The following is a 14,710-nucleotide window of genomic DNA, read 5'->3' on the forward strand; positions in this document are numbered from 1 at the left end:
AATGCCATTAAATATTGAAGAAAGACGTTTTTTCCCTACTAGGCTAGTGTAATTGAATTCAAAACTTGCCCTGGAGCACTTTGTGCGGAAATCTAACTAAATATCGTTCTTATAACTTCTTTTATAAAGCCAATATTGATAACTTGAAAAGAAATCATTCTATATTTTATGAGCTTACAAATATGCATATTTATAAATATATTCTTATAATATTTCGTTTTGTATTTCGCACTATCACTATCAGCTGTTTCACAAAAATCGTCTTGAGAAATGTTTTTTGGATCCATGAATAGAAGTTCCTTTTTTATTTGCTTAATAAATAAAATCTGTATTCAACCTCTTGGGATTTCGATCTAAACGAGAAATAATTCATCGCGTGCTTTTGAATGCAGCGAGTCAAAACAAAGGAAATTTGCTTTTTCTTAGGTTCATAAACCCCTCTATTTTATTTTATATAAACCCCTCTATTTTATTTTTTATCAAATTTTTTTAGCATTTATGAAATCCTAAGGGGAAAAAGATAAGACGAATTTCAGTTAAGAAAGTTGCCTATTAAAAGTATATTTGTACATTTATATCATTATCTGTTAAAAATAATGATCAGTCACAATTAAAGTTTGTAATAGAAAACACTCTTGCAATAACTTATGATATAGCCACTAGCATTAACATTTTTCGAGCATTTTAAATTGCTGGCAAAACCTTTGTTTATGTACCAAATATTATTTGAAGTATAAAAAATATTCTTATTAAACCAAATCTTATTTTATCAACTAGTTCAATCTAAAATTTTCAGATTTATTTTTTTTAATCATGATTTACAATCTTAAAGGTTTGTCAAAAAAATAACAAATTATTGAAAATAGATTCAATTTTATTTGAGTTATAGCTCACACATCCAAAACCATAACAACATTTATTTAATCAACACCTCACATTACACCCTGCAGAGTCCAAATGTGATATTATACCCTAAATGTTAAATATCAATTATTGATTATAAGGCTTTTCAAAACAAGTTATAATTCAAGCTTTTTCAATTTCCTTTCCATTGGAAACAGTATTTTATATTTTACTGTTTGACAATAAAAGTATTAAAATGAAGAAAGGTTTTTTTTCTGACATAAAGTTACATCTTGACATATTATACCCTTAAATGTTGAATACCAATTATTGATTATTAGGCTTTTCAAAACAACTTATCTTTCAAGCTTTTTCAATTTCTTTTCCATTTGAAAGAGTAATCTTATATTTTACTGTTTGACAATGAAAATATTAAAATAAAGAAAAGTTTTTTTCTGACATAAAGTTAAGTCTTTGCATATTCATGGTACCTATATTTTTGTTTGAGCTGTCACTTGCCTAAAATGCAAAAAATATGCAAAGTTATTTATGTCAAATGTATCAAACAAATTTGATAACCATACACTATTTATTGGGAATGGTTGGGTAAGGTTGGGTAAGGTGAAATTCAATTCAAATCAAGAATTTATCTGACCCCCCTTTTGTATCCATTGCATTAAAAAATAGCCCCTCCCTTGTTTTCAATAAGCCTTTTCATAGTTTAAGAATCGACTCCACTGCGCATGCAATTTTATCCCGAATTTCTCACCTTCTTTTGTTCTTAATTAAACAAAAGAAGGTGAGAAATTTGGGATAAAATCGCATGCGCAGTGGAATCGATTCTTTAACTATGAAAAGGCTTATTATGTTTATTATGAAAATGCTATGAAAAAGTTGCCGTCATGATTTTCTTGCTTCCCCCTTCCCTGCCCCCTCTGCCTTCTTTTTAAAATAAATTCCTTTGCCGCCTTCTCCCCATAAAAAAAATCCCTCATTGGAATTCTATATATATATTATACAAATTTGTAAAATAAATAAATAAATAAATTTTATCTTATGCATTTTACCTTGTCTTCTTTTTTTTCTACAGCCGAGCAATTCAAAATAACTCTGACCTCCTCTCTACCACCCCATGGGTCAATCTTTTGTATGATGATTTCTGGGGTACACCACTGACACACAGCGGTAGCCACAAATCATATCGTCCTTTATGTGTGGCATCATTCAGGCTCAACTATGCCGTCCATGGTTTAAACCCAATGGGCTATCACCTCATCAATGCTATGCTACATTCTGTTGTTTGTTTATTGGTGGTCATGTTGTGTGATGTTTTGATGTTGTCCCATCGTGCGAGTATGATTGGTGGGTTACTATTTGCAACACATCCAGTTCACACAGGTAAATAAGCTACATTTATATATTTATATATTTCTTAGCTATTGAAGTATATTAATTATAAATAATTAAAATATATGCAGGTTGCTTAATTCATTCAGTATGATGTAATTATTATATGACCGTGAATCTTAGAGCCTGGACACTAGCAATTCGAGCAATCTGATTGGATAGATCGCATCGCGGACTGGTCTACACGTAGATTCTCCGGTATTAACCGGTACGATCGCATATTAATCTTACGGCGAAAACATTTTGTCCTTTTCAATGAAAAGTGGTCATATAATAAAACTCTTATCAACCGAGCTTGGTCTGTCTGTACAGGATAATCTTGACCTCGGTCGGGTACAGACCTCGGTCAAGATTATCCCGTACAGACCTCCCGCACGGTTAATGAGATCTAAATACAAAATTTGGAAGCTGAAACTTAATAATTTATTTTTACATCCTCAAAAACAGGAAATTATCTAATGAAAATCGTCAATCTCCAGAAGGGGGATGGGGGGGAGGGGATGGAGGCACAGCCACAAGAACAAGAACTTGATACTTTTTAGAGATTTCCCTTCAAAGGATTTCGTTTTGCTGTTCTGGGGGATATTGCCTTATATTACCATCTCCCCACCCTTGGGCGAAGGCTTAGAATTAATAGGTGCACTACTAAAAATAAATAATTTCACCTGCACATGTAATGGCTCCATTAGTCGATTCAAAGTGGGTGACATCTTAAATGAGCAAACAAAGTTACTCATTGAATTACAAAATGTAAATATACCAAAAATGCACCTAAATTCTTGGGGTGCAATCACACATTACTCAAAATCCCTTAACGTTGGTTGACGTAACAAGAAAAGCTAATGAGGAATGCTTTGTTATCGGTTGCACCCCAAGAATTGCTAAGAAAATTATTTATACCTTAGCTTTAAGTCTCATCTCAAGGAATTCTTAAGCTTGTTTTACTGGTCAATGGAATCTTTCTCTCAATTTTTTGTCATAAAAATAAAGCAAAATATTTTCTCTTGTATGTGACATTGCAGAAGCAGTAGCTGGAGTAGTTGGACGAGCAGATGTGGGTGCTTGCATGTTCTTTCTTGCTGCGTTACTCACCTACATCAAATCATGTCCCAGCCACAACATAGGGAAACCAGAAAATGAAAATATGTCCAAATGTTGTCGTACAAATTGGGGTTTGCTATTGGTCAGTCTTGTCATATCAGCGGCTAGTATGCTTACCAAAGAGCAAGGCATTACAGTTCTTGGCGTGTGTGCTGTCTATGAGGCAATCGTTGTAAGCAGAATTAATTTTAGAGCAATCAAAATCTCTCTTAAAAAGGTTAGTAAAGGAAAGTTTCTTTCAATTTTCTTTGAGATAAAGATACCTTGTTTTTGAGAAATTCTTGGATTTGGCAGGAATGTTCGCGCCCAAACGCGTGTGCTCATGCACCCTTCCAACTCTGGAGCTCTCGCTACGCCACTGACCCCAAGAACACAGTGCCAAGATTAGGTTTCCAACCCGTGCATTAGTATGTAATTTGTAAGCGCAGCAAGTCTTTTCCCACCCTCTCCAACGATACTCAATAACTTCTGTTTCAAGGAATTGAACATTCATTTCTCTTTTCTCTTCCAGGCAATCTCTATTGGATTCTTACCTCGTATTCTGTCTCTAATCTTCACAGCAATTTCCCTTCTTTCACTACGCTTTGTTTTAATGGGAAACAAACCACCTGACTTTTCCAACTCAGACAACCCTGCAGCGAATTCTAAAAGTTTTTTGACCAGAACGTTTACTTTTTTGTATCTTCCTGCATTCAACTTTTGGCTTCTACTTTGTCCAATAACATTAAGCTTTGATTGGTCGATGAATGCTGTTCCTTTAGTGCAGGGCATTTTTGATTGGAGGAACATTGTTTCTATAGTCTTTTACAATGGCTTTGCTATGCTAGGTATTATAAATTTAAATCGTTTGAGTTTAGAGAATTTTGATTGCCTATTTAGTGAAATGAATGCGAACTACAAGGGACTGGATTCAGCGTATTTCCGCGTGTACGACGTAATAAATGGAAACGAAGGAGTCCGGAAGAGAAATGTACCTCGACCTAAACAGGATGCTAAATCAAGTCCTAAAGAACGCAGGAAAACTCCAGATACTAAATTTCAAACAAATACACCAGAAGAATACATCTCAACAATTCATGACTGTCAATCACTTCTCGTTTCCATGGCAATTCTGGCACTTCCGTTCGTTCCAGCTACGAACATATTTTTCTACGTTGGATTTGTGGTTGCAGAAAGAGTTCTTTATATTCCTAGTGTGGGATATTGTATTATGGTGGCTGTCGGTTTGGATCTGTTGTGGAGATGTTGCAGTGATAGTCGTAAGAAAAACTGTATTACAGGCTCTCTTTGTATAGTATTATTATTGTTTTCTATTAAAACTGTTCATCGCAATCAAGACTGGAAAGATGGCGAGACACTTTACAGGTAAGACTTCATATCAGTAGTTACCGTAGTCCAGAACTGGACCCACTTTTCATAATTGTGTTTATTGTTTTGCGCGCGCAATGATTCTCTGATTTCTGATTCTAAAAAAAGATATCTTCTCATATTTTTACCGCGCGCGAGCAGATAAAAGTTAATCCAGTTCTGGACTATAGTTACCGTAGTTAATTCTAGTGGGATCGAAAGAGTGAGTACTAACAGTGCATAACCGACTGTCAAATGGGCCTGGTTGTACGAAAGGTGAATAGCGCTGTCCGACGGATAAATCCTTCTATTATCAACTATTTAAATCGGAGTACGATTAACGCAGGTGAAGGGCCTTTAGCGAGTACAAATATTTAGTGATATTGGTACTCTAAGTTATTTCGTACAGTAAAAAAACCATTTTAAAAATCGTTTTGAAGCCTTCTATTGGGGAAAAAGTAAGCTCATTTGGATGATAAATAGCTTATTAGACAGTTTAGGGGTGGAATACGAGCGGACATTTTTTCTCGACTCGAAAACATATTAAATCTATATGTCTATTAAGATCTTTATCCAATGAGTAAATCGATGCTGTTATCCGATAAATTTATCCACTGGGTAGGTTAGCTATCCACCCTTCTTACGACCGTATGCGCAGCTTACAATCACGAGGAAGAATGATTAGTGTTATTTAGTCAGTGTAACCACGACCTCCCGCACAACAGATTAAGGAAACGAGATTGGTGAACGCTGGATGACCGCTAATCAATGATTATTTTATTTAGGTCGGGAATCGACGTCAATCCAGCAAAAGGTTAGAGATTTATCCGTTTAAAATCACCCTTATAACATATCTTCTGCGTCAATTCCTTGAAAATTATTTCGTTCTTTATCTGAAAAGCCTCGATAATATCCATTCTTGTGCACACATCTCAGTAAATTAATATTTTAATATTTATTTTAATTATTATTAAATAACGATGATTAGATGATGATTTTCATTGCTATTATTATTATTATTACTATTATTATTATCATTATTATTAATATTATTATATTAGTAGTAGCAGCAACAAGGAGTGACGTCCTGAACTAATTTACCCCGGAGATTTTAAAATATGTCAGTAAAAACTACGATGATATATCTGAGCATAATATTGATAAACTATCTTTCCTTTCTAGCCTGGGCTAACCTTGGAACCATACTGAGTAGTCGTGGTCAGAAAGCTGAAGCTGAGCATGCGTATCGGAAAGCGTTGTCATATCGATCCAACATGGCGGACACACACTATAACCTGTAAGTTACTGAACTCAATCCTATCATCCGATCTGTCTTCTACTTCTATTTTACTTTTCCTACTCCTAAATAATCTTAGGAGCTAGACTGCAATTGGACGAACGTTCGGTTCCTTCCCCCTTCAACGCACTTGTTAATCATTATTTATCTATTGCAAATTTGTATGACATGGCGAATTCATTAAAGTAGTGAAACAAACTCAACTCAATTAAATTCAAATGTCTTATTGAGTTTTTTATCCATATGTGTGGAATATTGATAGAAACGACTGAAAAACCGAATGCTAATATGCCTCCCAGACATGCAAAAACGGTCACATTATGTCGAACAACGAGCAAATATCAGCAAAAAACAAAAAATTAATCCAAAAAATGTTTGAGTATATACCAGGTGATCTCGAGCACGCACTCGTGGTTACTATTAACCAATCAGAAGCATTTTTTGCATCGCCAAATGTTTCATGATGAATTTCAAAATGGAGTCGTATTTCGAGTTAACCTTTTAAAAATACGTCCTAAAATATAACTTTGCATTGAAAAATTCTATGTTTCTTGTACCAGAAAAGCTTCCTCGTGCCCTATCAGCAATTAAGATTAATAAAAACAAATCATAAATGCCATAAAAGTAACCAAAATCGTCGTTGTCTTAATTAGTCAACAGCCGCCATTTTCATTACCGTGAGATATTATGATGAATAGGAGGCTGGGTATTAGGAAACGCTCAATTTGACAAATAATCCTTTGCGCGCGTGGAGGCGATATCACCTGGTATGAGTTCCAGGTCACCCATCCAGATATTTACAATAGTTACTAAACTTGGTTTGACTCAGTATCTTGAATGGCCTAAGCTTATTCAACTGGGCCAAGGTTCCAAGAATTAAATTAGCAAAACAACAGCCTTGAAAGACACATCAAATACATTACATAGGATTGTTTTCCATTTCAAAGCGAAGTGCTTTGCAGATAATGTAATGGAATAGCTGTTTGTGCGGTCTCGGGACGGCTAGTCTCTGCCATGATGCCTTAGGCCAGAGCATCCTGCGTAATCCTTACCTTTTTGTTAATATTGTAGTGCGACTATTGTCTAAACGAAGGGCCGTTTCATATTCCCCGCGCTACAAATGGTGACCCACACTTGTTTCTATCAAAGGGCATTTCCAAAGGGATAACATATCGGAATTTGGCTATTTGTTTGTTTTCTATCACTTGCAGAGGAGTACTTTTGGCTGATCAAAAACGTTACGAAGATGCCATACGTTGTTATGAATATGCTGTTTCTTACAGGCCAACCCTAGCACGTAAGAATCGCTTATGTTCCGGTATTCAAATGAAATAGTGGTGGGTGTGTGGCAAGAAGAATAGAGTGAAGGCTACCGCGTGTTGGAAGTTAAAGTGTAGTCATGAAAAAGCCATGTTTGGTGATAGAACAAACGAAATCAACTGAACATCTTTGTTTTTAATTCATTTTTAATTTGTTTCGCTTCAGTCGCGCATCTTAATCTTGGAATCGCTTTGGAGCAGCTGGGTCGTCGAGACGATGCCATTAGAGTAAGTAATGTAAAAAGTACACGTGCAGCAATTAATAGAGCAACCAATCATTATCTAGGGCAATGTTCTTATTTTGTAAGCAAATTTACTACGAATCACAGGAACTGCAAACTTCAAATCCGTTCTCATATGCGTTAAGTGTTTGGGACTTTGGGTTTCCTGTGTTACTATGCAGTCTGGTTTTGCTTACAGGTTTTGAAGAATGCTACAACAATCAGTGGACATGGATTAAAAGACCCTAAAGGACACGCATCTGCTGGTGGGTTCAAATCACGAATATAACTGTATGACGGTATGGAGGGAACACCATGGTGGTTTATATCAGTGCACTGCGATTTACTTCCTGCCTTGTTTCGATATTTGTCGTTCTAGTTCATAAAATCAAGTACAATCTTGGAAGAATGCTCACAGATATGGACAGATTGGACGAAGCCTTCGCAATTTACCATGATGCAGTGCGAGCATTACCAGACCACGTGGAACCACACAGCCTGTACAATATGATTGGTAGGTAAATCAGTATCACGTGGAGTCGGCATGTGTTTGATTCAACTTGGCCAAGTCACAATGCATCATGTTAGAATCAACAAGTTTTTCTTAAATTTTTAAAAAATCTTATGAAGCTGTATAACAGTTTCTTCTTAGTTTATAATACATCAGGGGGTTCCAATAGCCACAGATATTTAAAACGTGCGTGCATCCAATCACAAATAGTAAACGTGTTAGCGCGTGTCACGGTCATTTTAGAATGGACTAACCAACCGAAGCTTTTTCCAGCTTCTAACCAGCTCTCTAAGTAAGACACCAGTGATCACTACTGCGTGCTTTATTAATTGTGCGTGCCCCAAACAAAAAATCATAAACAGATGTTTACCCGCCGAGACACGCGAGATGTAAGTGTGTGTAAGTGTATGTAAATATGTGCAAGTGTGTGTAAGTGTGTGTAAGTGTGTGTAAATGTGTGTAAGTGTGTGTAAGTGTGTGTAAGTGTGTGTAAGTGTGTGTAAGTGTGTGTAAGTGTGTGTAAGTGTGTGTAAGTGTGTGTAAGTGTGTGTAAGTGTGTGTAAGTGTGTGTAAGTGTGTGTAAGTGTGTGTAAGTGTGTGTAAGTGTGTGTAAGTGTGTGTAAATGTGTGTAAGTGTGAGTATTAAAGTCGTATGATGAAAAATACAAGTACTTCCATCAAACTCTTGTTAGTGCCGTTGACCGCTACCTTCTATCAGGTCCTGCAAAGTTCATCAAACTGACAAGCCCAGTGGATAATGATTTCAATTAAATCAGCCATTAATTACTGTGGGAAGGATTCACCTACATTCAAGCTATGGCGAAACGAGGTCCAGGGGTTGATTTAGCTATGCAAGAAAGTCTTCTACTGGATGATCAAACTTGTATGATAAAATTAACCCAGACACTGCTTTTTGCAACTGAATCTTGAATGTGTCGCGAGAAAAGTCGTTACAAGTAAATGCAGTGTATAAGACCCTGCAACCTGGTGAAATCGTTATTATCATGACAACTGCCACTACTTGCAATGCTGGCCCAAACATAAAAAAACATAAAGTCTCTTACCAAATATTTGTCACTACTTTTAAAGCTTTGCTAAATCTTTGTATAAACAGCTATAATTAATGTATAAACTATAAAATAAATATATAAACTTTTAAATTTAAAGCTGTAAGTAACGTAGCTTCAGAGATGGGTTACTATATAAAGATGACATGTATTTTGTTTTGTTGTCGTCCAGGTGAAGCGTACACCAAAGCTGGCTTGAAACAAGAAGCAGAAAAATGGTATAAGAACTCCCTGCTGTCTAAACCTGATCACGTCCCTGCACATCTGACCCTCGCTAAACTCTTTTCTAAAATGGTAATTATCCAGTCTCAAATTCTCTGTTCCTCCGGACTAGCATTCGGTTTTATATAAAATATTTATGTCATGTTCCAGTGAAAGTCCTTGGAATCCCAAAGTGTTTTTTATTGTGGAAGTTGTGCATTATTTACTTTACCATTAGTATTTGTGAGTATTTTTAAAAACTTTGAAATAAGGCAAACCCTGTCGTAGTGAATGATCCTGTAATCAAGGAATACAGCGGTATTAAAGTACTAATTCGAAAAAGGTTCATCTTTTATGCATTCATATGAAGATATTGATAATAAAGATCAACGCAATAGTGGATCGGGAACGCTCCATTTATTCTTTTTTTAGTGGCTTAGATCTGGAACTGACCTAGAATACAAAATGGATTCATATTTCTTTTATAAAAAAACAAGCGTACAAATGAACGAACGAACTACAAAGTGCCAGCCGGGCGTGAGCACCCTTCCGCGCGGGCTTTACGAAAATACGATTTGTACTATAAGTTTAATAAAATTATTAGTATAAAGATTATGAAAACTAATTAGATATTTCCACAACTATTATCGCACATACAGGATCGAAAGCAAGAAGCTATACAACTGTTTAGGAAAGCACAGCAGATTCAGCCCCAGGACCACTCGGTGTGGACGCATTACGGACAATTCCTTTACGAAGAACGAGATATTGTTGGTGCTGCAGACATGTTTATAAAAGCCTCACAAGTTAAACCTGATGATTTTGACATCGTTTTTACTGCTGCAAACTACTTAAGGTACGGATCATTAGTTATTGTGAGCGTTATAATAGTTTAATCTAGTATATTGACAGTTTTTTCTTCTTTTTTCTTTGTATCTTTCTTTTTTTTACGGCCACTAATGCTGAAGACGATATTTTTTTTGGTATCCAAACACAAATAAGTCAAGTGTTATTTAAAGTTGTGCGGTAATACGGCGCACTTCAAGTATTTTAGTGGCATGGCTGTACTTCCCCCAGCCTGCAGCTGCTCCTACTAGTATATTTTCTTATTTACACACCCCTCCCCTCCAGGTCTTCATCTATCCAGTCTTATATTTAAACGCAGTGGGATCAAAAAAAACCCTCTAATTGTGTCTACTGTTATATCACAGAGAGGCAGGGAAAAATGAACATGCAAAAATATACTTCATAAAAGCAGCAAAAATAAATCCACTGGTGAGCAATCATCCGTTATTATAACAATAAGAACAGAGGATCGAGATATGTTAAAGATCTCTAAAAGTATAGTTTTCCCACACCAGTCAGTGTTTAGTATATTGACTCGTGAATTTGTTGCAAGATACGTTTCGAAAGAACACCGCCATAATTGTCGATAGGCAAATTGGATTCAAATCTTGCACTTCCTGTCAAGGTTATGAGAGCTTTCCTTTCCTTTACGTAACCACAAACTAAATTGTAAGTGTACGATTTGATTTTCAATTTGCTAACGAAATAAATTGAACTAGCAATATTAGGAACAAGTTTACAATGCTCAAACACTGACTGGTATAACTGGCTCGAGAACGTTGCTAGGATCATGTCTTTCTGTCATGATCATGTCATGACTGGGTGACTGTTTTGTTTCGTTTCGTTTCGTGTTTTGTTTTGTTTTGTTTTGTTAAGGTTTTGTGTGTGTGTGTGGTAGTTGTTGTTGCTTTTTTATGCGATGAGCAAATTGGATATCCAATTTGAAAACGACGGCAACTGAGACAGCAATCCTCCAACACGGGCTTGTGTAACTAGCTCGTGTATGTAGCTTGCATCATGTATTACTGCAACAGCCGGTTAAGAAATAAAAAAAATAATTAATATTTACAATATGAGTGTCCGATCTATAAGGGTGTTTACACTAGGACAGGCCAGAAGCGAGCGATCGTAAGGTCCATGTAGATCGTTAACAAATAATTAATGGTTACTGACATTTTTAAAGCCTTTTTTTGAGACTGGAGTGAGTAGCTTGATCTAGAAAATCCAAGTATATTTACAGGCTGATTGCTCATTAATTATCCATACTTATTTTTATAATTTGATTTTTGGCTTTTGTCGTTTTAGAATCCAGTGTCTCACATGAATCTTGGAGCAATCCACCATGTTTTAGGCGAATATGCTGAAGGAGAAAAGAGTTACCTCACAGCATTGAGACTGAAACCAGGAGATAAAATGACTCAAGACAATTTGAGGAAACTCAGGTCATTAAATTCCAGGAAAAACAAAGTTTAAAGTAGTTCTTAGAATTAGACCTAGGGCAAAGGTCGAACTTTCCATGCACCAAAATTAATTACATCAAAGAATGCCGCCTCATTATCATCTGATATCCATTGTTTTTAATGAGTTCGGTGCATGGAAAGTTCGACGTTTGCCCTAGGCCTTAGAAAGTCTTGTATATTATTTTAGGTAATAATAATAATGATAATGAATTATAGGCAATGTTTTTACGTACTAAATTATGGGTAGTTTACAAAATGAGTGGCCGTGCTGTATCGGGTTTACAGAAAAAAGGCTATACTTACAAAGATAACCAGAAAAATATGCATGAGCTTACCGGCTCAATATACTAATGTACTGTTACGTGTGATTTGAAAATAAAAGTGGACTAGAGAACATGCATCAGAATTCTTGTATGGCTTCTAAACCCTTACCCCACGAGTATTATCTAATGGGATCTCTAATATGTATATTTCTATATTGGAAAAGGTGATAGCTCCAAACAAAGCAAACCATAAGGATTAAATTGAGGGGAGTAAGACAAATCACTGTAGTATCGAGTTTCTTTTCAAGTTGGGATATGGAATGGAAGAAGAAGTGGGGAAATGTTTTCACCACTGAAAGATAAACTTCATATCCTCTATTTACATATACTTATTTCAATAATAATTCAATATAATTTCAATATAAGGTTAGTTACCAAAAACCTAGAAAACTGATAACACCGATGATCATGGGAAACTTTTTATGAAAAAACATGTACAGCTTTTGATACAAATTACATCTTGAGGATGGTCAGAAGAGGTGATACTGTAATTGGTATGTAAAGGATGTGCAAGTCAGTAGTTATGTGGTGAAACATCTAAATGTATCACCCATAACCCTTGTCGGTCTCACCTTCTATTTGTAGCTTTTCAGGTGACTAACTTTATTGAAATAAGTAAACCTATACTAGCCATGTGACGCAGGCTAACCGGTATATTTTCAAAATATATAGACAAAGGTAAAAGTTTGTTAATAATTTTAAACGTTTTCGACAAGTGTCATCTTCGGAAAGAACTGTCATAGCCGGTGTTCATTCGCAAAACTTTCTTCTTGTCCTTGGTGATCTTTCGACCCACCCTGACCAATATTTCTGCCAGCTTTGATGTTTTGTGTTGCCTCTTGTGGTAGTTATGCGACAACAGTGCTAAATTATCTGCATGGTCCAGGTCTTCTAGCTGCTCCCATGCCGACGATTGAACCCCCGTGTTACAGTTTTTCATTGATCCAGTCAATGACTAGTAGAAATAGGAATGGTGATAGCAGGCACCCCTGTGGAACTCCTGTTTGAACTCCAAAAGACTTTAAAAGCTGTCTCCCATGTACCACTCTGCAGGGCACACCCTGATAGCTAGCTTTTATCAAGGAATGAAACCACAACAAATTCCATAGTGTCTCCCTGTCAACACTACCGAAGACTTTTTCTTAGTCGTCAATAAAATTGATGTAAAGTTGAGAATTCATTCCAAAAATTGCTCTATGATAATAGCGGAGCTTGGCCCGCGGAGCACAACGCATAGGTATGGCTCCTATGCTTTTCCACTTTTTCGATAAATTTGCTTTTTAGATATGTGTTTGTTCTTCGCTGATACCCATAAGAATGAGCCTGCAATGAACTTTTTAGTGGACTCCCACAAGCCGGAACCCCAGAAATCTGGGTTAAAAAATTGATTCCCCCAGATTCATGCATACCAGGCACTGACGACGGGAAGGCGCCGGAAGATTCTGGTTACGATAATGTCCCCCAATTGTCTTAGTCTTCCACGTTTTAACCACAAGATCCCTCTCGAATCAGCAAAAAAAAAAAAAAAAAAAAAAAAAGCAAACCAAAAAAACCTTAGGAAGTATCCTGCGGAGGCGACTGAATCAAATCACGCTTGCTCGTTTTCTGTAGTTGTCAGGCAAAAATGTTATTGCGTCGGCCGGGAATCGAACCCGGATCAACTGCTTGGAAGGCAGCTATGCTGACCATTATACCACCGACGCTTCTGCTGTTTGTATAGGTAATAATATACTTTCGAATGCAATTTGGAAATAATTTGCACGAGTTTGTTTTTGAAAGAGTGGGCTCTTTTAAAAACAAACGAGAGCAAATTATTTCCAAATTGAACGAGAAACAATATTTCCCAACCAAATTAGAAAGCAAAAAGACGTGTTGAAAAAATACACGAAGGGAAGAACTCGTTTATTTTGCGATCATTTTTGTCAAAAATCGGTTTACAAAACAATATATTATTTACAAAACATTTAGGCCAAGAAAGAAATAAGAATAACAAATAAATATCGGAGAATATTTACCGAGACTCGAGTGTTCGGCTGAGGCAAATAATTGTTTTAGTATAAATACACAGGTGATTCTTTCAAGAAAAGAAGAAAAAAAAGGAAGATTAAAGACATTTTTTCCCGGTAACAGCAACAAAGCGGCTGGAGGCGATTATCGTGTGATAGCGTCTCGACCAATCAGCGCGCGAGATTGTCAATAATCGCCTGTGAATTTTTACTAGATTAGTAATACAGCACTGAGTGATTGTTAGGTAAACCAGTAACACGTGAAGCCTGCATTCAACTCAGCCAATTCACAATTTCTTATGTTATCAACAACTTCTCATTAAAAGTTAATAAATGTTATGAAGCTGTATACATATCAAACAAATCGGCAGTTGTGCGTTAAAATATATTTCACGCTCGACTTAGGATTAAAGTTGGAAAATTCAAAAAAAAACAAAAAACAACAACAACAACAACAAACAAACCAACAAACAAACAAACAAACTCTCTGTGATAAATATCTATTTTATTATCTTTTTCGAAGTAGGGTTGTACCTCCAGACGTAGTGCTGAAGCGCAGTAGAATGACAGCGCGAAGTATTTACCTCTGTCATCAAAAACTGATTGGCCACGGGAAAATTTAAAATACTTTTTGAGGCATGCATGAGGAAGCCAAAGGGAGAGGTTGTAAGATTAACCCCTTGCTATGACCGTTTAAAGACAATTTGTTTCTGTAGTTAATAAGTTCCTATAGTTGCCTCATTCCATTTTGGATGTATCAG

At 36.1% G+C, this 14,710-nt stretch overlaps 1 protein-coding gene and 1 non-coding gene across 2 annotated transcripts in view; one reads left to right on the plus strand and one right to left on the minus strand.

The window, feature by feature from the left end:
• Window positions 1–12,018, plus strand: part of LOC116288278 (protein O-mannosyl-transferase TMTC2) — a 13,690-nt gene extending 1,672 nt beyond the window's left edge. Inside the window, exons 4-16 of the mRNA XM_031695045.2 lie at window positions 1,934–2,241; window positions 3,273–3,568; window positions 3,863–4,716; window positions 5,484–5,512; window positions 5,881–5,995; window positions 7,207–7,292; window positions 7,481–7,542; window positions 7,735–7,801; window positions 7,915–8,049; window positions 9,286–9,407; window positions 9,974–10,170; window positions 10,526–10,589; window positions 11,466–12,018. Of these exons, the coding sequence (XP_031550905.1) occupies window positions 1,934–2,241; window positions 3,273–3,568; window positions 3,863–4,716; window positions 5,484–5,512; window positions 5,881–5,995; window positions 7,207–7,292; window positions 7,481–7,542; window positions 7,735–7,801; window positions 7,915–8,049; window positions 9,286–9,407; window positions 9,974–10,170; window positions 10,526–10,589; window positions 11,466–11,633 (2,503 nt within the window). The 3' untranslated portion in view covers window positions 11,634–12,018. The remainder of the gene's footprint in view (window positions 1–1,933; window positions 2,242–3,272; window positions 3,569–3,862; window positions 4,717–5,483; window positions 5,513–5,880; window positions 5,996–7,206; window positions 7,293–7,480; window positions 7,543–7,734; window positions 7,802–7,914; window positions 8,050–9,285; window positions 9,408–9,973; window positions 10,171–10,525; window positions 10,590–11,465) is intronic.
• A 1,556-nt stretch (window positions 12,019–13,574) lies between these two features.
• Trnag-ucc (transfer RNA glycine (anticodon UCC)) lies at window positions 13,575–13,646 on the minus strand. The gene has a single exon. It is a non-coding gene; the product is annotated as a tRNA-Gly (tRNA).
• Between the last annotated feature and the right edge of the window lie 1,064 nt (window positions 13,647–14,710).

Source organism: Actinia tenebrosa, unplaced genomic scaffold (assembly GCF_029948245.1).
Source record: "Actinia tenebrosa isolate PJP-AT-01 unplaced genomic scaffold, QUT_ActTen_1.0 PGA_scaffold16__25_contigs__length_10494907, whole genome shotgun sequence".
Taxonomy (NCBI): Eukaryota; Metazoa; Cnidaria; class Anthozoa; order Actiniaria; family Actiniidae; genus Actinia; species Actinia tenebrosa.